Source organism: Rhinopithecus roxellana, chromosome 8 (assembly GCF_007565055.1).
Source record: "Rhinopithecus roxellana isolate Shanxi Qingling chromosome 8, ASM756505v1, whole genome shotgun sequence".
Classification (NCBI taxonomy): domain Eukaryota; kingdom Metazoa; phylum Chordata; class Mammalia; order Primates; family Cercopithecidae; genus Rhinopithecus; species Rhinopithecus roxellana.
In genome coordinates, this window is record NC_044556.1 from 66,993,843 (window position 1) to 67,018,419 (window position 24,577).

The 24,577-nt window shown below is 35.9% G+C and overlaps 1 protein-coding gene across 1 annotated transcript in view; it reads left to right on the top strand.

Moving 5' to 3' along the window:
- The window catches only part of USH2A (usherin), an 825,608-nt gene that overhangs the window by 613,707 nt on the left and 187,324 nt on the right, over positions 1-24,577 (top strand). Inside the window, exon 47 of the mRNA XM_030936493.1 lies at positions 19,879-20,077. Coding sequence (XP_030792353.1) covers positions 19,879-20,077 — 199 coding nt within the window. The remainder of the gene's footprint in view (positions 1-19,878; positions 20,078-24,577) is intronic.

Here is a 24,577-nt window from a genome sequence, read left to right on the forward strand (position 1 = left end):
CACAAATAATTGTTTTAAGATTTGCTTCTAGATGCTGAATGAGATCAATAATATTTTTACACACCAACTTTCCAGAAATCTTTCTGATAGCAGCATAGGTTAGATGTCTCTAAATTAATGCTAAACCACTATCATCATTAATGAATCTCCATATATTTTTTTCCTTTGTTGTTGTTGTTGAGACAGGATCTCGTTCTGTCACCCAAGCTGGAGTGAAGCTCACTGCAGCCTTGACCTTCCAGTCTCAAGCAATCCTACCTCAGCCTCCTGAGTAGCTGGGACAATAGACATGTGCCACCACATCCAGCTAATATATTTTAAAAATTATTTTGTAAAGATGGGGTCTCACTGTGTTGCCCAGGCTGGTCTTTTGAACTCTTGGGTTCAAGTCATCCTCCCGCCTTGGCCTCCCAAATTACTGGTACTACAGATGTGAGCCACACAGCACCCAGCATCCCCCTATATTTTTAAATTACTTAATGTGGAGTTAAGTATGGCTCAAGAGGTCAGAGCTTGTGGAGAAAGAGGATTCTCCTTTTTTCCTCACCAAATTTTGTAAGGCATGCCATGATATACTTTTATGCTGTGACATTAGATATCAGGGAATCTCTTCTATCCTTGATTTTTTCTGCCTAACTTTTCTCAGTGAATGATAGTTTCAACTGAAGCAATGATTTTACAGTTTTGTAAAATTAAAAGAAAAAAATAATATTTTCAATTTAACTTAATTATCTAACATTAAAAGAAAAAATTAAAGCCACATTTCTGTTTGTTGCTTTAGAAGGCAGAGTGTTGGGCTGAAGGGTACAGAATGTCAAATCACTTTTTTTCACCTGTATACCAAACTCGCTTACCAACATGGGCAGTTGTAGACTATTTTTAACATGGACTAAAATTGTCTGCTTAAATCTTTAAAGGATATGGGTAGAACCTTGAAAGAGAGAATTTGGAGTACACTTAGTGCAATTTGTACAGATCCAATCAATAGTCTTATGGACCATGGCTTTTAGGAAATACTACTCATTTGGCAGCCATGAGTTCTGATTATCACATTGTGTTTAAGGAGACCTTAATAGAATAGAGTCAGAATATATAGAATGTAAACAGGATAGATAGAATATATAGAAAAGGGAATACTGGGCTTATTCTTGGGGCTCTGCTGTCACTATTTTCATTTCCTTACCTCCCTCTTCTTCCCAAACTCCTCCTAACTTCCTTACCTCTTGTAGCTCCCATAGAAACAACTTGGCCACTGAAGTAGCCTTTGAGTGCCTTTCAGCAAAATCCAGTTCTTCCTCCTAATTCACTTTAGCCCTCAACTGCTACTTTGTCCCTGATTCTCTGAACATTCATTGTTTTGTTTTGTTTTTAGTGGTTCCATTAAAAACCCACTTAGGAATTCTGGGTGTCCTCAGGAAAAAGACTCCCTATCTTGCTCAAGTAGTTTAAACAGTCTTGCAATTTTAGGCCATACTGATGTCTCAAAGATCCCTGGCCCTGTTTTCTCCTTAAACTCTAATCCCACCTATCCACTTGCCTATTGATTTTATGTCATGATATTCACCCAACACTTCCATAACCATGAGCCTCAAAAGTTAATTCTTGTCTGACTCATCATCTTTTCCAACACCCACTTCTGCAAATGCACCACCATCCTGCATATTATCAAGGACATATATCTTTGAAGTATTTTTAATCCCCTGAGTTTATTAAACATCGATTTTAGGACATTTTCTTTTGGAGCATCTTCTCATATATGTTACTCTTCTCCATTTATACCACTACCACCCTTGTTCATGTTTTCGTCGTTTAAGTTTATATAACCACTTTATGGAGCTGTCTTAATCCAATTAGATACAAAGAGAAAAAAATATCCCTTACTTTTTACCTGCTACTTGCTACCTTAACTACACTGTTTTGGCTATCCTTCCCTCAATCCTCAAATACCCCTCAGGAATATCTTATGGCTTTCCAATTATTTTTAATTATGAGTCTTACTTTGATAATTAAGGTTCATGATCAAGTATTAAAAAGTCCATTTCATCACCATCAAAATATTAGCCTCGCATCTACTTCAAAACTTCTATCATTTCTAAAGCTCAGGCCTAATTGTAGCTTGCTCTTTTCCTCCCCCTTACTCTTTCTTCTCTATTCCATTTTATCTAAATATGTTCCCTCTCAATATTATCATTTCACTGCCATCACTGGTTGACAATCACAGCTCTCCATTGGCAAGCGATGCTTTATTGGGCAATTGTATGTTTTCCTTGAGAGGTCCTCCTGAGAATCTTTGAATAGCCAAATTCCCTCACATAAGTGTTGCCCTTTATAGCTGATCACTTGTGGTGCCAAAAGAGCAGAACATTCCAAAGACTCTTCCTGCTGGAGTCTCCTCATGCCAGAAGGCCACTGTCCTGGACAATGTACCTTCAAGGTAGCTCAAGTCTAGCCATCTTGCAAGGCATTCACTTGGTTCTTGAGAAACTCATCCATCTATGCCATGCTATAGATTGATATTGTGGTATTCTAGGCTTAACCTTTCATTGCAGAACTGCTCTGGCTAATTTCTGCCACCATAATTCTCTGAGAAGCAAGCTTTATTTTCTGTGCTCTTATAGACTGCCAAATTTAAGAGTTCCCTGTCAAGCTGTCCCAAGATCTCCTCACCACATTTTCCTCCAGGGACAAAGGGAGGAAAATGTGTGTCCCTTTTTATTAAAAGAACGTGGATTTTGCATTTTGATTTTTTACCTACTACAATTTATAATAAATATCTCAGTAGGATAATTAAATATTCAATGACTTGACTTGAAAGCTAAGAATCAAATTTGTCATATTACATTTATTTAGTCTTTGTTAAGTGTTCTGATCATTTTTGATAACCATGATCTGGCATAATATTGAAGAACTTGAGTGTTACATAAATGATTGACAAAAATGACCATATTGATTAGAAAAAAGGCCTGTGTAAACATAATCAGAGAATCTAGAGCTATTTAATCCATAACAATTTAGGTTAATATCTTAGAGTCAATGAAGATTTCTTTTCTCTGGTCAAACAAAAATGTTTTGAAAAAATTGGGAAAAAATATTAAAATGAAATTTTAAAGAATAGTAATGTGAACCCTGACTCTTCATAAAAATTTGATCTGATTGCATCATTTTGATATTCACCTGTATAAAAGTAAGTGATAGTAAATTATTTTCCCTACACTCCTTTGTAGCTTCAATGGTACTTTGTACTTCAAGGGACAATTGGAAGTGATGAGATCTGGGGAGGGTGAAATGCACCTGTAATTCTAACTACTTCGGAGGCTGAGTCAGGAGGATTGCTTGAGCCCAGGAGTTTGAGTACAGCCTGAGTAATATAGCAAGATCCCATCTCTAAAAATAAATAAAGAAGAAAGTGATGACAACTGTGGGGGTGGTCACAATAGTATGTAGTAGTAACTAATAGAATAGTAATTCTGTTGACAATATGACATAATTAAAAAGAAATAACTCCAACTAGAATGGCTGAACACTTGATGAATTCATGTAGGAAAATATGTGTAAAGAACTTCTAGTTCCAAAATGATGACATAGAAGCAAGTTGGCTTCACTCCTCTCCACAGAAAACAGAAACAAATGTGCATAACTGAAATTATCACAGCAATATCCCAGAACTCAAATATGAGGAAAATACAGTTCCCACAGTCACAGAGAAGTGAAAATCTCTAAGCAGATGGCAAGAAATTTGGACTTTCGTATCCACAACGCCCATCCTCTCAATATATTCCGCACTGCGCTTGTGGAAAATATTTCCCTGACCCTTGATTTCTGCACTGGAAAAGTGCGATTGCAGTGGACAGTTTCCCGACCATCTTAGGTTATCTGGCAGGAGACCTTTACCTGCCTCAACCCACAGGAAGCATCAGGAGTGCCCAAAGGAATCTATCTCTGTGAGGACATCCAGAGACAACATGGGGAGATGGGACTACCATCACCAACCCTGGAAATTCTGCTCTGTAACTCAGTAAAAGGAGATGCCAAATCAGAGTGGCTGTTCAGCAGCACCACACTGTAGTAGTTTTGCTCCACAGGTTTCCTGGGTACCAAACCTCACCCAGCCTCCTCACGCTACCAGGATATCCCCGTTGGAACCTCTCCTATTTGGGAAAGGTGGTATTCTGATAGTTTACTGGAGACAAGGCAAACCTGGACCTGAGGCACCATCTAGTGCCAAAAAGGAGGCAGTGACCCAGGGAATTAAAAAACAAAATGAAAGAAAATGAACAGAAAAATTACAAAGAATCTCTCCAAACATATCTAAGAAAAATCAAAGCAAGCCAGAGAGAGAAAACTACAATAAATAACTAATCTTTCAATGCAAAAACATAGACATACATCCATAGGAAATGGAGAGAAGAGTAATATATGATAGGATGCTCCAAAAGAAAATGTACTAAAGCTGATGTTTGATAAACTCAGGAAATTAAAAATAATTCAAAGATACCTATTCTTGATAATATGCAGGATAGCAGTGTGTTTGTAGACATACGACCTGTTTCTTTAAACAGGGAAGCAGGATCTCCTCAAGCTGACAAAAGCAAAGAACAGTGACTCTCCCTGACAAGATGGTGATAGTTGAACTCTATGACCAAGAATTCAAAATAACAGTTTTAAGGAAACTCAGTGATTACCAAGATAGTACATAAGATAAATTCAGATAATTCTCAAAAGATTTAACAAAGAGATTAAAATGTTTCAAAAAACTAAAAAGAAATCTTGGATCTGAGAAATACATCTGCTGAAGTGAAAAATTCATTAGAGGCTTTCAATAGCAAAATAGATCAGAGGAAAGCATCAACAAACTTGAGACAGGCTATTTGAAAATACACAGAGGTGGGGACAAAAGAATGAAAACAAGTGAAGATCACCTACAAGATACATAGAAAACTACCTGAAAAGACCAAATCTAGAAATTATTGGTGTTCAAGAGGAAGTTGAACAACAGCAAGTGGTAGAAAGCTTTTTAAAAGAAAGACTAATAGAAAACTTTCTAAAATGTAAGAAATAGATAAATATCCAGATATAGAAAGGTCAGAGAAGACCAGATTTGATTAAAATAAGATTATTCCAAGGCATATAATAATCAAATTCTTAAAGGTCAGTGACAATGAGAGGATCCTAAAAGCAGCAAGAGAAAAGAAGCAAATAACATATTTAAAAGCTTCAATTTGACAGCAGTCTTCTCAACAGAAACCATACAAGCTAGGAGAAAGTGGGATGACATTTTCAAAGTGCTAAAGTAAAAAAAAAAAAAAAAAAATGCATATAAAAATACTGTATATAGTAAAGCTATCCTTCAAATATGAAAGAGAAATGAAGTCCTTCCCAGATAAATAAAAGCTGAGGTAATTTAACACTAAGAGACCCATCTTATAAGAAATACTAAAGGGAGTTCTTCAAACTGCAAGAAATAAAAAACTAATGCACAGAAAGAAAACATTTGAAAGCAAACCCACTGATAAATTAAGTATACAGACAAACCCAGAATATTCTAACTATGGTAATTGCAGCATGGAATCCACTCATCACTTCAGGATGAAGCCCAAAAGACAAGTTTATCAAAAACAGTAGTAGGCACAGCAACCTGTTAAGGGATAGATAACATAAAAATATACAAATTGAGACAGCATAAAGTCAAAATGTGGAGAAATGCAGTTAAATTTTAGAGCTTTTTCATTTTTTATTTGTTTTTATTCTTTGATTTATGATCTAAGATAAGTTGTCATTTATTTAAAATAACTTGTTATATCTATTTTTTTGTAAGCCTTATAAAAGATTCACTAAAATAAAAAGCAACGAATTGAAACATGTTCCCAGAGATAACTACTTAACCACAAGGAAGACAGTAAGAAAGGAAGAGAGAAGTTGCAACACAACCAGAAAACTAAAAGCACTGAATACAAATGGATACAATTCTCCAATTAATAGGCATAAAGTACTTGAATGAATCAAGGAATAAGACCCAACTATATCTTGAGAAATCCACTTCACCTATGAAGAAACACATAGACTCAAAGTTACGGAGTGGAAAAAGGTATTCCATGCAAGTGGAAACCGAAAAAAGAGCAGAAGTAGCTATACTTATAAAATAGATAAAACTACAAGTCACAGACTGTAAAAATAGGCAAAGGTCACTGTATCAGGACAAAGGGATCAATTCAACAAGAGAATATAAAAATTATAAATATCTATGGACCCAACATCCACGCTTCCAGATGCAAAAATTAATATATCTAAAGGAAAGATAGACTGCAACACAAAAAATAGTCAGGAAATTCAACACCTCACTCTCAGTAATGTACAATTCATCCAGACAAAAATTCAACAAAGAAACATCAAAGTTAAACTACACACTAGACCAAATAAGTCTGACTCTTACAGAACATTTCACCCAACTGCTGCAGAATATACATTTTTTTTCATCGGAACATGGAATATTTTCCAAAATAGATCATGGCTTATGTCACAAAACTCCATAAGTTCAAAAAAGTAGAAATTATATCAAATATCTTTTCTGACTACAATGGGATAAACTAGAAATCAATAACAAGAGACAAAACTTGGAGAATACACAAACACATGGAAATTAGACAACATGCTCCTGAGTGACCAATGGGTCAATGAAGAAGTAAAGAAAACTTTAATATTTCCCAAAAAAATGAAAATGACAATACAATATGCCAAAATCTATGGAACAAAGCAAAGGCACTATGAAGCAGGGAGTTCATATCAATAAACACCTACATCAAAAAAGTAGAAAGACTTCAAATAAACATGTTAATGAGGAACCTCAGGGAATTAGAAAAACAAGAACAAATCAAACCTAAAATTAGTAGGAGGAAATAAATAATAAAGATCAAAGCAGAAGAAAATGAAATTGAGACTAAAAAAATACAGAAAATCAATTAAATGAAAAAAGTTGAGGGGGGCAGAACAAGATGGCCAAATAGGAACAGCTCCAGTATCCAGCTCCCAGCACAAGTGAAATAGAAGACAGGTGATTTCTGCATTTTCAACTGAGGTACTGGGTTTATCTCACTAGGGAGTGCCGGACAATTGGTGCTGGTCAGCTGTTGCAGCCTGACCAGCGAGAGCTGAAGCAGGGCGAGGCATCGCCTCACTTGGGAAGCGCAAGGGGGAAGGGAATCCCTTTTCCTAGCCAGGGGAACTGAGGCACACAACACCTGGAAAATTGGGTAACTCCTACCCCAATACTGCGCTTTAAGGAAACGGGCACACCAGGAGATTATATCCCACACCTGGCCGGGAGAATCCCATGCCCACGGAGCCTTCCTCATTGCTAGCACAGCAGTCTGCTATCTAACTGCAAGGCAGCAGCGAGGCTGGGGGAGGGGAACCCGCCATTGCTGAGGCTTAAGTAGGTAAACAAAGCCCTGGGAAGATCGAACTGGGTGGAGCTCACAGCAGCTCAAGGAGGCCTGCCAGTCTCTGTAGTCTCCACCTCTGGGGACAGGGCACAGCTAAACAACAACAACAACAACAACAACAAAGCAGCAGAAACCTCTGCAGACGCAAACGACTTTGTCTGACAGCTTTGAAGAGAGCAGTGGATCTCCCAACACAGAGGTTGAGATCTGAGAATGGATAGACTGCCTGCTCAAGTGGGTCCCTGACCCCTGAGTAGCCTAACTGGGAGACATCTCCGACTAAGGGCAGACCGACACCCCACACCTCACACGGTGGAGTACACCCCGAGAGGAAGCTTCCAAAGCAAGAATCAGACAGGTACACTCGCTGTTCAGCAGTATTCTATCTTCTGCAGCCTCTGCTGCTGATACCCAGGCAAACAGGGTCTGGAGTGGACCTCAAGCAATCTCCAACAGACCTACAGCTGAGGGTCCTGACTGTTAGAAGGAAAACTAACAAACAGGAAGGACACCCACACCAAAACCTGCATCAGTACGTCACCATCATCAACAACCAGAGGCAGATAAAACCACAAAGATGGGGAAAAAGCAGGGCAGAAAAGCTGGAAATTCAAAAAACAAGAGCGCATCTCCCCCTCCAAAGGAACGCAGCTCATCGCCAGCAATGGATCAAAGCTGGACGGAGAATGCCTTTGACGAGATGAGAGAAGAAGGCTTCAAACCATCAAACTTCTCAGAGCTAAAGGAGGAATTACGTACCCAGCGCAAAGAAACTAAAAATCTTGAAAAAGAGTGGAAGAATTGATAACCAGAATAATTAATGCAGAGAAGGCCATAAACAAACTGACAGAGATGAAAACCATGACACGAGAAATATGTGACAAATGCACAAGCTTCAGTAACCGACTCGATCAACTGGAAGAAAGAGTATCAGCGATTGAGGATCAAATGAATGAGATGAAGCGAGAAGAGAAGTCTAAAGAAAAAAGAAGAAAAAGCAATGAACAAAGCCTGCAAGAAGTATGGGATTATGTAAAAAGACCAAATCTACATCTGATTGGGGTGCCTGAAAGTGAGGGAGAAAATGGAACCAAGTTGGAAAACACTCTTCAGGATATCATCCAGGAGAACTTCCACAACCTAGTAGGGCAGTCCAACATTCAAATTCAGGAAATACAGAGAACGCCACAAAGATACTCCTCGAGAAGAGCAACTCCAAGACACATAATTGCCAGATTCACCAAAGTTGAAATGAAGGAAAAATTCTTAAGGGCAGCCAGAGAGAAAGGTCGGGTTACCCACAAAGGGAAGCCCATCAGACTAACAGCAAACCTCTCGGCAGAAACTCTACAAGCCAGAAGAGAGTGGGGGCCAATATTCAACGTTCTTAAAGAAAAGAATTTTCAACCCAGAATTTCATATCCAGCCAAACTAAGTTTCATAAGTGAAGGAGAAATAAAATCCTTTACAGATAAGCAAATGCTTAGAGATTTTGTCACCACCAGGCCTGCCTTACAAGAGACCCTGAAGGAAGCACGAAACATGGAAAGGAACAACCGGTACCAGCATTGCAAAAACATACCAAAATGTAAAGACCATCGAGGCTACGAAGAAACTGCATCAACTAATGAGCAAAATAACCAGTTAATATCATAATGGCAGGATCAAGTTCACACATAACAATATTAACCTTAAATGTAAATGGACTAAATGCTCCAATTAAAAGACACAGACTGGCAAATTGGATAAAGAGTCAAGACCCATCAGTCTGCTGTATTCAGGAGACCCATCTCACATGCAGAGACATACATAAGCTCAAAATAAAGGGATGGAGGAAGATCTACCAAGCAAATGGAGAACAAAAAAAAGCAGGGGTTGCAATCCTAGTCTCTGATAAAACAGACTTTAAACCATCAAAGATCAAAAGAGACAAAAAAGGCCATTACATAATGGTAAAGGGATCAATTCAACAGGAAGAGCTAACTCTCCTAAATATATATGCACCCAATACAGGAGCACCCAGATTCATAAAACAAGTCCTTAGAGACTTACAAAGAGACTTAGACTCCCATACAATAATAATGGGAGACTTCAACACCCCACTGTCAACATTAGACAGATCAACGAGACAGAAAGTTAACAAGGATATCCAGGAATTGAACTCATCTCTGCAGCAAGCAGACCTAATAGACATCTACAGAACTCTCCACCCCAAATCAACAGAATATACATTCTTCTCAGCACCACATCACACTTATTCCAAAATTGACCACATAATTGGAAGTAAAGCACTCCTCAGGAAATGTTCAACAACAGAAATTATAACAAACTGTCTCTCAGACCACAGTGCAATCAAACTAGAACTCAGGACTAAGAAACTCAATCAAAACCGCTCAACTACATGGAAACTGAATAACCTGCTCCTGAATGACTATTGCGTACATAATGAAATGAAGGCAGACATAACGATATTCTTTGAAACCAATGAGAACAAAGATACAACATACCAGAATCTCTGGGACACATTTAAAGCAGTGTGTAGAGGGAAGTTTATAGCACTAAATGCCCACAAGAGAAAGCTGGAAAGATCTAAAATTGACACTCTAACATCACAATTAAAAGAACTAGAGGCCAGGCGCGGTGGCTCAAGCCTGTAATCCCAGCACTTTGGGAGGCCGAGACGGGCGGATCATGAGGTCAGGAGTTCGAGACCATCCTGGCTAATACGATGAAACCCCGTCTCTACTAAAAAATACAAAAAACTAGCCGGGCGACGAGGCGGGCGCCTGTAGTCCCAGCTACTCAGGAGGCTGAGACAGGAGAATGGCGTGAACCCGGGAGGCGGAGCTTGCAGTGAGCTGAGAGCCGGCCACTGCACTCCAGCCTGGGTGGCAGAGCAAGACTCCGTCTCAAAAAAAAAAAAAAAAAAAAAAAAAAAAAAAAGAACTAGAGAAGCAAGAGCAAACACATTCAAAAGCTAGCAGAAGGCAAGAAATAACTAAGATCAGGCAGAACTGAAGGAGATAGAGACACAAAAAACCCTCCAAAAAATCAATGAATCCAGGAGTTGGTTTTTTGAAAAGATCAACAAAATTGATAGACCACTAGCAAGACTAATAAAGAAGAAAAGAGAGAAGAATCAGATAGACGCAATAAAAAATGATAAAGGGGATATCACCACCGACCCCACAGAAATACAAACTACCATCAGAGAATACTATAAACACCTCTATGCAAATCAACTAGAAAATCTAGAAGAAATGGATAATTTCCTGGACACTTACACTCTCCCAAGACTAAACCAGGAAGAAGCTGAATCCCTGAATAGACCAATAGCAGGCTCTGAAATTGAGGCAATAATTAATAGCCTACCCACCAAAAAAAGTCCAGGACCAGATGGATTCACAGCTGAATTCTATCAGAGGTATAAGGAGGAGCTGGTACCATTCCTTCTGAAACTATTCCAATCAATAGAAAAAGAGGGAATCCTCCCTAACTCATTTTATGAGGCCAGCATCATCTTGATACCAAAGCCTGGAAGAGTCACAACAAAACAAGAGAATTTTAGACCAATATCCCTGATGAACATCGATGCAAAAATCCTCAATAAAATACTGGCAACCCAGATCCAGCAGCACATCAAAAAGCTTATCCACCATGATCAAGTGGGCTTCATCCCTGGGATGCAAGGCTGGTTCAACATACGCAAATCAATAAACGTAATCCAGTATATAAACAGAACCAAAGACAAAAACCACATGATTATCTCAATAGATGCAGAAAAGGCCTTTGACAAAATTCAACAGCCCTTCATGCTAAAAATGCTCAATAAATTTGGTATTGATGGAACGTATCTCAAAATAATAAGAGTTATTTATGACAAACCCACAGGCAATATCATACTGAATGGGCAAAAACTGGAAAAATTCCCTTTGAAAACTGGCACAAGGGATGCCCTCTCTCACCACTCCTATTCAACATAGTGTTGGAAGTTCTGGCTAGGGCAATCAGGCAAGAGAAAGAAATAAAGGGTATTCAGTTAGGAAAAGAAGAAATCAAATTGTCCCTGTTTGCAGATGACATGATTGTATATTTAGAAAACCCCATTGTCTCAGCCCAAAATCTCCTTAAGCTGATAAGAAACTTCAGCAAAGTCTCAGGATACAAAATTAATGTGCAAAAATCACAAGCATTCTTATACACCAGTAACGGACAAACAGAGAGCCAAATCAGGAATGAACTTCCATTCACAATTGCTTCAAAGAGAATAAAATACCTAGGAATCCAACTTACAAGGGATATAAAGGACCTCTTCAAGGAGAATTACAAACCATTGGCTCAGCAAAAGAAAATAGGACACAAACAAATGGAAGAACATACCATGCTCATGGATAGGAAGAATCAATATCGTGAAAATGGCCATACTGCCCAAGGTAATTTATAGATTCAATGCCGTCCCCATCAAGCTACCAATGAGTTTCTTCACAGAATTGGAAAAAACTGCTTTAAAGTTCATATGGAACCAAAAAAGAGCCCGCATTGCCAAGACAATCCTAAGTCAAATGAACAAAGCTGAAGGCATCACGATACCTGACTTCAAACTACACTACAAGGCTACAGTAAGCAAAACAGCATGGTACGGGTACCAGAAAAGATATATAGACCAATGGAACATAACAGAGTCCTCAGAAATAATACCACACATCTACAGCCATCTGATCTTTGATAAACATGAGAAAACAAGAAATGGGGAAAGGATTCCCTATTTAATAAACGGTGCTGGGAAAATTGGCTAGCCATAAGTAGAAAGCTGAAACTGGATCCTTTCCTTACTCCTTATACGAAAATTAATTCAAGATGGTTTAGAGACTTAAATGTTAGACCTAATACCATAAAAGCCCTAGGAGAAAACCTAGGTAATACCATTCAGGACATAGGCATGGGCAAGGACTTCATGTCTAAAACACCAAAAGCAATGGCAACAAAAGCCAAAATTGACAAATGGGATCTAATTAAACTAAAGAGCTTCTACACAGCAAAAGAAACTACCATCAGAGTGAACAGGCAACCTACAGAATAGGAGAACATTTTTGCAATCCACTCATCAGACAAAGGGCTAATATCTAGAACCTACAAAGAACTCAAACAAATTTACAAGAAAAAAGCAAACAACCCCATCAAAAAGTGGGCAAATGATATGAACAGACATTTCTCAAAAGAAGACACTCATACAGCCAACAGACACATGAAAAAATGCTCATCAACACTGGCCATCAGAGAAATGCAAATCAAAACCACAATGAGATACCATCTCACACCAGTTAGAATGGCAATCATTAAAAAGTCAGGAAACAACAGGTGCTGGAGAGGATGTGGAGAAATAGGAACACTTTTACACTGTTGGTGGGATTGTAAACTAGTTCAACCATTATGGAAAACAGTATGGTGATTCCTCAAGGATCTAGAACTAAAAGTACCATATGACCCAGCCATCCCATTACTGGGTATATACCCAAAGGATTATAAATCATGCTGCTATAAATATACATGCACACGTATGTTTATTGCGGCACTATTCACAATAGCAAAGACTCGGAATCAACCCAAATGTTCATCAGTGACAGACTGGATTAAGAAAATGTGGCACATATACACCATGGAATACTATGCAGCCATAAAAAAGGATGAGTTTGTGTCCTTTGTAAGGACATGTGTGCAGTTGGAAACTATCATTCTCAGCAAACTATTGCAAGAACAGAAAACCAAACACCGCATGTTCTCACTCATAGGTGGGAACGGAACAATGAGATCACTTGGACTCAGGAAGGGTCCTATCACGGGGAGGGGGAGGGGGGGGGGATTGCATTGGGAGTTATACCTGATGTAAATGACGAGTTGATGGGTGCTGATGAGTTGATGGGTGCAGCACACCAACATGGCACAAGTATACATATGTAACAAACCTGCACATTATGCACATGTACCCTAGAACTTAAAGAATAATAAAAAATAAAAATAAAAATAAAGTTGGTTTCTTGAAAAGAGAAACAAAGTGGACAAACCTTTAGCTAGATTAAATAAGAAAAAGACAGAAGTCCCCCCCCAAAAAAAATCAGAAGCAAAAAGGAGATACAACAGCTGAAAGCTCAGAAATACAACAAATCATTAGAAAGTATTATAAACAACTACACATACACACACACACACACACACGCATGTATATATATATATATATATACATATTCTAGAATAAACGGATTAATTAATTCCTGGACAAATACAATGTACCAAGATTGAACCATGAAGAAATAGAGAAACTCAATGAACCAGTAATGAGTAATGAGATTAAAGCCATAACAAAAATTCTCCCATCAGAGGAAAGCTCAGAACATGATGACTTCACTGATGAATTCTATCAAATATTTAAAGAAGAACTAATATTAATTTTATTCAAACTATTCAAAAAAAAAACGGGGGGGAAGGAATACTTTCAAACCCATTCTATGTGACCAGCATTGCCCTGATATCAAAACCAGACAAGGACACAACAAAAAAAAAGAAAACTACAGTCTGATTTCACTGATGAGCATAGATGCAGAAATCCTCAACATGATACTAGCAAATAGAATTCAACATCACCTTAAAAAATTATTTATTATGATTAAGTGGGATTCATTCCAGGTATAAGGATGGTTCAAAATGTGCAACTCAATAAACATGATACATCACATGAACAGAACCAAGTACAATGACCATATGATCATTTCAATAGATGCTGGAAAAGCATTTGATAAAATTCAGCATGGCTTTATTACAAAATCCCTCAAGAAACTGGATATAGAAGGTGCATACCTCAAAATAAAAGCCATATATGACAAACCCATGGCTAACATTGTACTGAACTGGGAAAAAATGAAAGCCTTTCCTCTAAGAACTGCAACAAGACAAGGATGTCCACTTCCGCTTTTACTTAACACAATACTGGAAATCCTGGTGAGGCAATTAGTCAAGAGAAGAAATAGAGGGCATCCAAATTGGAAAGGGATAAGTCAAATTAGCCTTGTTCTCAGATGACATCCTCTTATAATTAGAAAACTTAAAGACTCCACCAAAAAAACCTGTTAGAACGGATGAACAAATTTAGTAAAGTTGCAGAATAGAAACTCAACATACAAAAATCAGCAGTTATATATACCAACAGCAAGCAATCTGAAAAGAAATCAGGAAAGCAGTCCCATTAACAATAGCTACAAAGAATGTAAAATACCTAGGAATCAATTTAATTAAAGGAGTCAAATATCTGTACAAGTAAAACTATAAAATACTGATGAAAGAAATTGAGTAAGATACAAATAAATGGACAGCTATTCCATGCTCTTGGATTAGAAGAATTAATATTGTTAAAATGACAATCTTACCCAAAGTTATTTACAGATTCAATGTAATACCTATCAAAAGACCAATTACATTCTTCACAGAAATAGAAAAATATTTCTAAAATGTATCTGGAACCACAAAACACCAAGAATAGCTGAAGCAATCTGAGTAAAAAAAGACAAAGCTGGAGGCATTACACTACCTTACTTCAAAATATAGCACAAACCTAAAGAAATGAAATCAGCATGGTGTTGGCATAAAAACACACACACAAACCAATTGAATAGAACAGAGAACCTAGATATAAATCCCTGCATTTACAGACAACTCATTTTTAACAAAGGCACCAAGAACTTGCCATGAGGAGACAGTCTTTTTAATAAATGGTGCTGGGAAAACTAGATATCCATAAGCAGAAGAATGAAACTAGACCCCTATCTCTTACCACATTCAAGAATCAACTCAAAATGGATTAAAGACGTAAGTCTAAGACTTGAAACTCTAAAACTAATAGAAGAAAACATTGGGGAGATACTCCCAGACATGACCTAGACAAAGACATTTGTGTAAGATCTCAAAAACACTGGCAAGAGAAGCAAAAACAGAAAAGTGGGATTACATCAAGCTAAAATGCTTCTGCACAATAAAGGAAGCAATCAACAAAGTGAATAGACATGCCATAGGATGAGAGAAAATACTTGCAAACTATCTATCTGGCAATGAATTAATAACTGGGATATATAAATAGCTTAAACAACTCAATAGCAAAAAAAACCAAAACATCTGATTAAAAACTGGCAGAAGATCTGAATAGGCATTTCTACTGCCTATTGCCTATTCAGAAGACATACAAATGGCCAACAGGTATATGAAAAAAATGTTCCACATCACTAATCATCAGAGAATTGCAACTCAAAACCATGATGATTATGTCACCCCAGATAAAATGGCTTTGATAAAATAAAAAAGCAGGAAACAATGGATGCTGGTGAAGATGTGGAGAAAGGGGAACTCGATCTACACTGTCGGTGGGAATGTAAATTTGTACAGCCACTATAGAATACTGTATGGGGATTCCTCATGAAACTAAAAATAGAACTACTGTATAGTGCAGCAATTCACTACTGGGTGTATATCCAAAAGAAAGGAAAACAGTATATTGAAAAGACACCTGTACTCTCATGTTTATTGCAGTGCTATTCACAATAACCAAAATATGAAATCAACCTAAGTGCCCACCATGAATGAATGGATAAAGAAAGTGTGGTACATATACACAATGGACTCTTATTCAGCCTTAAAAAAAGACTAAACTCCTATTATTTACCGCAACGTGGATGGAACTGGAGGTCATTACGTTAAGTGAAATAAGTCAGGCATGGAAAGACAAACATTGCGTGTTCTCTTTCATATGTGGGAGATAAAAAAGTGAATCTTATGAAGATAAAGAGTAGACTGGTGATTACTGGAGGCCTGAAAGTGTCGTGGGGAGAGGGGGATGAAGAATGGATTAATTAATGGATACAAATTTACAGTTTCAATGAAGAGATAAGACCTAGTATTTGATAGATCAGTAAGGTGATTTATAGTTTACAATATATTTTACATATTTCACAATAGCTAGAAAGGAATATTTTAAATGTTGTTAGCATAAAGAAAAGACAAATATTTAAGGTGATGGATATGCCAATTACATTGATTTGCTCTTTACAAATTATATGAATGTATTAAATTCTCACATGTACCCTGAAATATGTACATCCATTATGTATTGATTAAAAAATATTTTTTTAAACTCCAGGCTTCCCCAAGATTGTAATCCACCTGTAATTTAACTGACTGCTAGTACAGCCTGTTACTTTCAGAGGAAGATAATTCAAGCTAGAGACTTTCAATGTATAATCCAATGTTGTGTGTATGTGGTGTGTGTGTGTGTCTGTGTGTGTGTGTGTGTGTGTGTGTATGAAGGAACAAGAAAATATGAGAAAATGTAACCCAAAGATTTGAGAGAGAAAAAATTGTGTGTAGACATGGTGACTTTTATCAGAAGTTATATTAAGGTATTTTAAATTTCAGTCCCTATTGCTTTAAAATCTAAGAAAACGATAACAGCTATTTCATGAGCAAATTTACCAAAAACACATTCATTCAAATATTTGCAATCTGTTTATATGTTTATGCATGAGTGCCCAAAAATATCTTCAGCTCTTTTTCTCCAATATTTAATATTTACTCCTGGGATTGAAGAATGTTCATTCTATTTTATTCTTAAACATCAAAGCCATGAAACTATTAATTCCGCTAATGATGATACGTATTTCTCAAAGATGCCTTTCATTTTCAGATCAGCAACCAAAGGAGTTTTCATTGTCTCTCCAGTTGTCTCTAATCAGAGATGTACAGATGTTAAACCCACTACTCTTCTTAATCATTTTCCTTCGTGTACTTGATTAAATCCTCGAAAGCAAACTGTTCATGTTCTCGCTGAAAATATAGGCAGTCTCACTGAACAGTTATGCTGCACAAGAAAGAGAAGTTATAATGGCATGGAAAGTGCTCTACATGGTATTTTCTAGACTTTACTAGTTCATGAGCTTTTGTGGATAAGTCAAACTCTTGAATGTCACTTAAATGTAATCTTTTCTGTAGTTGATTATGCAGAGAATGCAAAAGAGGTATCTGCAGAATGTGGAATTAATTTTGAAAGTTGGATAAAGACTTTAGAATAATAGATGTGGCTATACAAGTCACCTATGAAACTATTCTCTCATAGGTGACATTAATTTCTATCTACAGAGTTTTATTACTGAATGTGTTATGTTTGTACCCCTACGAAACTGAAATAATAATTTTCCTTTTTTTAACAGTCTATTAAAGTGTTGAGGTTTATCTTGACTGCTGCTTTTTAACATAAATGTTTGGGCCTAACTGAATTCCTAATGTGTGATGTCACTTGGAATTCTGATAGGGTCCAGTTATTTGGCCTCCAAAGACATATTTTGCCTTAAAATGAAAGGTATAGTTGAAATGTTATTTTACACAATAGCAAGAAAGCATCCAACATAAGTTGTGAGATTTTTATTGTTTAACTTTTGAAATAGAAGGACAAAGTTCATATGTGCTTGTTTTATTCCAAAGTATATATGGGAACGCTAATGCTTTATATGTAAAATGTACCCTATCTATATTTGTGATTAGTTAATTTTTGTGGCTAGAAATTCTAGAATCATTAAAAAAATCTAATCTTGAATGTCAGAGTTTCACTCATTTTTCTGAAAACGATGAGAACAAAAAATCATTATAATATTTATATTTACCTTGTGTTTCACAAAAAGGTTTTCTTTGCTGTGCTACACTGCAAGAATATGTCATGTTCAAATCTCTGGGGTTTAATTAAAAACTTTAACTATTGTCTTCTTATAGAGATTATTAAGCAAATACTAAAGATAGCATAGATGTGTGGTCTAGGCAGTATTTTTCTGGCAAGTAGACCTAAGTGCAGAATTTAAGTTCTATAGCATTAACCTAAGACTAAATCATTTTATTCAGGGTTGTCTCCTCTCTGAACAGCTTTATGTTATGACCTCATTTGCTACAGCAAATGAAATATTAGTAGATCATTGAAAATGCAGTAAAGTTTTGATCAGATGTTATACCTTCATTGTATACCAAACCCTGCCTCTCATAAAAACTTTCTACCTTGGTTTAAATTGAAATTATCACTCAATTTTTAAAAAATCAAACACTTTCTTTAAGAACATGATAATGTAAACATATTTCTTATGGGAATCTTTAAGTTCTATATTTTTGACCAAAAAAACATGTCTGACCATGTTAGTTAAAGAGTTATTGAAAAAAAAAAAGAATCTATTTAGGTGAGTAAAAAAATTAAGCAAAGTATATTTCAAATAAGTTAGTGACTATAAAATTTCTCAGTGTGGGCATTTATTTTGGCTAAAAGTAACAAAATGCCTGACAAAAGAGACTTAAGTAAATAGCTCTAGATATATAGTTGACTCTTGAACGATGCCGGGGTTAGGACTGCTGATCCTCACTCAGTCAAAAATCTGCATATAACTTTTGACTGTCCCAAAATTTAACTACTAATAGCCTACTGTTGACCAGAAGCCTTACTGATAACATAAAACACTGATTAAAACATAGTTTGTATATATATTTATACTATATTCCTATCATAAGTAAGCTAAAGAAATGAAAATGTCATTAAGAAAATCATAAGGAAGAGAAAATATATTTACTTTTAATTAAGTGGAAGTGGATCATCATAAAAGTCTTCATCCTCATTATCATTATATTGAGTAAGCTAAGTAGGAGAAGAAAGAGGAAGGGTTGGCCTTGCCATCTCATAGGTGGGAGAGGTGGAAGAAAATCTACCTGTAAGTGGATCTGCACAGTTCAAATTTATTTTGTTCAAGAGTCCGCTGTGGATAGTTGTTGGCATTGGTTCAGCAATGCCTAAATATAATGGCAGCATCTTTGTGATTCTTGTGGCCTTTCTCAAATAACTGAAATATGATTGCTGAAATTGTAGATATCATGTTTAGCAGAAAGAAAGAGGAAAGGAGAAGGTGGCAGCTGTTTCAAGAAAGCTAAAATTTCGTAGGAACCTCCATAGGAATCCCATCATGGTGTTCCCGTGGCATCTTTGAGCAGTTATGGTTCACATCACAACTCCTAGGTAAGGCAAGGCAAAGGAGAAGCTGGTTAGAAGTAGGCATTAAGTTGCCACATGTTCTAATTGTCACCTCATTTACCAAGTCATGTATGTCTTATCTTTGCTTACCAAACAAAATGCTCTGATTTTCCTGATTAGCCATAGTGATATTTGCTTCTTAAACTTAAAGTGATAAACCACCTCATGCCATGTGTTATTCTTCCAAAAGCTAACATAAAATTTGAAAATATATTATATGATTTCATATATAAACATATATAATTATATATATATAAGCATCTATTGCTGCCACTTTTTACTTAAGACTGATAGCATCAATGTTAAGCAGTGTCTTTTCAGAAGTATTGATTATTCTACCTGTTGCAGATCTCTTCAAATTGATTGGATGTCTCCACGGAAGCCCAATGGCATCATTCTTGGATATGATCTCCTATGGAAAACATGGTATCCATGCCCTAAAACTCAGAAGTTAGTGCAGGACCAGAGTGATGAGCTCTGCAAGGCAGTGAGGTGTCAAAAACCTGAATATATCTGTGGACACATTTGCTATTCTCCTGAAGCTAAGGTAAGTCTTTTCAAACTAATCAGTGAACCATGTTTTTCTCACTCAAGACTCCAAGTGAAATTATTAGCTTCTCACACCATGGTGTATTATGATCAATATTTCCACTACTCTATGAAGAAGACTCCAAGGAAAAGAAAGGATGCTTACAAAAACTGTTATCACCCCCATGAGCACTTTTAGCCTTCGCATTTTTATTATCTTCACAAGAAATAAAAACTTACTACAATAGGGTACATCCCAAATTTGTATTTGATTGAGTGACTTAAAATTTTCTTTACAACAGATGTTTTCAGCTACAAATATGTGTTTGTTTATATGGCACTGATGAGTAACTGTGAGGAGGACATTTTATGATTTGTCAGAAATATTTTTGCATTATAGCCATTTGCAGATTAATGTTCATATTAGATGCTGTTTAGAAATCAGATCAATAATACAGCCAGACAGAGGAGTTTGTAAATGACTTTTATTGACAAACAACACAAAATCCTTAGTTTCAAGGTAGAATTTTATATAATGAAATAATGTCCTTATTTATCAACAACAGCATCACACATTCAATGGCTAAAGCTACTACTAAATTATAAGATTTACTGCAAAAGAACACAGTAATTAAGAAAGTGAGTTACTGAAGCAATATGGATCAAAATACAAATTATAACAGCTGACACAATTTTAGCAGTAGTTATCATCTAAGAAATGCGTAAAGCCAGCACTTACTAACTATGCATTTTTTGATACCTACACTCTAAAATTATCATTATGCCTAAGTTTGACATCATTTTATGCCATTAAGTATGCACATATTTAAATACACACATCTGATGGACATATTTGTATGAAATTAAATTTGGGATTTCTGAGAAGAAAAATACTAAAATAAATTTGCCCATTAAACATATCCTCCATTTTAAAAAAACTTGGGAAAATGTTGGCAAAATACAGAATTCACTTCTCAATTTTTTTCTTTGCTTTTATTATTTTAACATTTATTATCCGTTAAGAAGTGGACAAAGAGAGAATAGTTTATAGGCATATAAATGAATGACTTAAAGTTTGTGGAGTGCAGAAAACAATGTGTTTCATCAAAGTAAAAACTGATTCTGGCCAGAAACTGTCACAGTAGTTTAGGCTTGTATAATGGATTTGATAAATTTCAACCCTGTAACTTTAGTGGTAAAATCAAAGCTAAGTAAAGTAAAACTAGTAAAGATAATGTTTCAATTCAAGTTTATTGTAACAGATCAAAAGGTAGATGTTCTTAAAATGTCCATATTAAATTAAAATATACCTGTGATAGGGTGAAGAAAAAGTAATAGGATGAAGAAAAATATTAATAAAGTATTAACAAAATAATATTTACCTATGTTTAGGCTAAATAATTCATAAAATTACTTCTACCTTTCTTTATGCTGTGATTTCAGAAACTGCTTTTTGTAACTTTTGAAAAAATTTAACGAAGCTTTCTACCAAATAAGTGACTGGTTGGTGTAACATTCCTAAATTCAATGAATGACAAAGAACTGGTTAGTTTAATTTTAAATCAATTTAAAAATGATTAAGACAAATCTACTCTACAAAAAAAAAAAGTCATACAGGTCACCTTTTATAGAAAATAAATGTAAATTGAAGAATAGGGAAACAAAAGTTAGCCTTTAGAAAACAGGTATGTGCCAATCTAACCTCGTAGTCTTGAAAAGAAACATCACATTTGGTTATTCTTTTTTTTTTTTTTTTTTTTTTTTTTTTTTTTTTTTTTGAGACGGAGTCTCGCTCTGTCGCCCAGGCTGGAGTGCAGTGGCCAGATCTCAGCTCACTGTAAACTCCGCCTCCCAGGTTCACGCCATTCTCCTGCCTCAGCCTCCCGAGTGGCTGGGACTACAGGCGCCCGCCACCTCACCCGGCTAGTTTTTTGTATTTTTTAGTAGTGACGGGGTTTCACTGTGTTTGCCAGGATGATCTCGATCTCCTGACCTCGTGATCCGCCCGTCTCGGCCTCCCAAAGTGCTGGGATTACAGGCTTGAGCCACCGCGCCCGGCCGGTTATTCTTATAATGTAATGCAAATGTCACACATTATTACAATAAAATGAGACACACTATTTAGTGATGCCTTAAACAAAGTCTTATTTTTATTGTTGGGATTAAAGAGGCAACACAGGTATTGCAGTAAAAGAGAATAAAGGATGTCAGTTAAATTTCAAGAAAAAATTGTAAATTTCAGTTTGGGGCTAAGTACTAATATACATTTCCTAGCATGAAAGATTGAAGAGAAGTAGAAAAGAGACTTTTATTGAAGGTTTAAAGGTTTTTTGCCTAAATCACTGTAAACATCAATGTTTCCCAAAATATTTAAACAAGCCTTACCATAAAATTACAGCCATGGTTCACAAATCCCAGTTGACATAAGACTTGGGGGATTTAAAACCTAGGATCTCATAGCTCTAGTCCCAGAGATTCTAATTCAGTAGGTTTAGATTTGGCTTTGAAAATTTGCATTTCTAACATGTTCCCAGGTGAATTAGTACGTTTTCACAGTGCTACAAAGAATTACCTGAGACTGGGTAATTTATGAAGATAAGAGGTTTGACTCACAGTTCTGCAGACTTAACAGAAAGCATGACTGGGAGGCCTCAGGAAACTTTTAATCATGGCGGAAGGTGAAGGAGAGGCAAGGACCTTCTTCATGTGATGGCAGGAGGGAGAGAGAGCGAAGGGGAGACCTGACACACAGTTTTAAACCATCAGATCTCGTGAGAACTCACTCGCCTTTAGACCTACAATAAACATCTCTTTCCTACTTCTCTCCAGTCTTTCATGCTAGGAAATATATGTTAATACCTAGCCCCAAATGCAATTCACAATTTTGTTTAATTTAATTGACTTTCTCTATTGTCTTTCACTGCAATATTTGTGTTGCCTCTTTAATCCCAACAATAAAAATAAGACTTTGCTTAAGGCATTATTAAAATTTTACATAATAAAAAATGTATATATTTTAAATACATATATATTTATATGGTATATTTATATGTATTAAACATATATTTAAATATATTTATTTTATTATGAAATTTTATATAATAAAAGATATATATCTTATATATATCAAAACTGAAATACATCATATATATGGAAACATATATATTACATATATCGACAATTCAAAAACTGAATTTGATTAGGAAATTTTCTGTTTATGGAGAGAACTCCTAAGAGAAATAATCACTTGAAAAAGTCTCCTTTGGGACCCATCAATGATCTGAACCAGGGTGGCTTAGAAGAAAAGCATGTGTTTTACTTGGCTGAAGGAGCCCAAGAAAGCATTGATAATGAAAACATAGAAGTGAACCAATTCTAATGGCCCATCAGTAAGTAAATATTTGAAGAATAATTTCAAAAGAAGGTGATACGTACTGGATAAACTTGCTGAAATATTGGATGTGTTTTTGTCCAGAAACTAACTCTGTGTGAATGGGACTTTAATAATTGTTTTAAGATCAAAACACAAATGGCAAGATTTTAGGCCACCGTCATAAAACAAGAGGGAAGTGTGTGCTGTTTTACCTTTATCGTCATTCACAAATCCCACATAAAACCTAGAGAATATTCCTTGCTTAATTCTTAAAATGGGACATGATTTTGAAATTTGCTTTTCACACAGAAGATTTTGAAATTTACTTTTCACACAGAATATGGCAGCAAAGAGAGCTGTCACTTAATTTATCCTTGCAATTAGAAAAATTTTGAATCCTTATTGCCAGTAACTAAACCCAAAGAAAGAAATTCATTACAGTTGAGTTAGCAAGGCTGCCTGAGGACCACAGTGGTAGATTTTGAATTTAAGAGCTGAATGTCTTTGCTTTTAGATAATTTTTAGAAAATGAATGAAATACTAGACTAGTGGCTTTGTTGAAGACTTAGAACTTCTACATTCTACTGTTCTTTGTTGAATTGGTTCAAATGTTGGTGCACTTTGAAGGTAGCAATGAGAAAAAAGAAAAGTGGGAGACACCTCATAGTGGTTGCTTTTGCCTACCACAGGAAATGTCTAGCCAATTAATGTAACTTATGCCAAGTATGGGTTCTGATGCTATGTTTTAGCAACTATTCATTGTTTGATTTGTGGTATATACAGTGTGTCAGTCTCTCAGACCTCAAGTGAGTATGCAAATAATTATTTGATTGTTCAAGCACATAATTTTTTTTCACAGTTCCTAAAGAAAACAGAGTTAAAGGGGCTTTTCAAAATTAATTTCCATATAGATATCCTTTTTTAAGCTAGTGGCTTATGAGATATGTATATATACACATATACATGTAAATGTTGAAATATTGGACTCTGTTGTGATTGCCTTGTCTGAAGATTGGGTTCATGAATAAGTGATCATATAAATTACAAGAAAAAACACAATTTATTTTGAAAAAGGATTAATAAGAGACAATATCCATGGATGTGGTGTTTTTAAAATTAAACAATCATTTAAAAATATATATATAA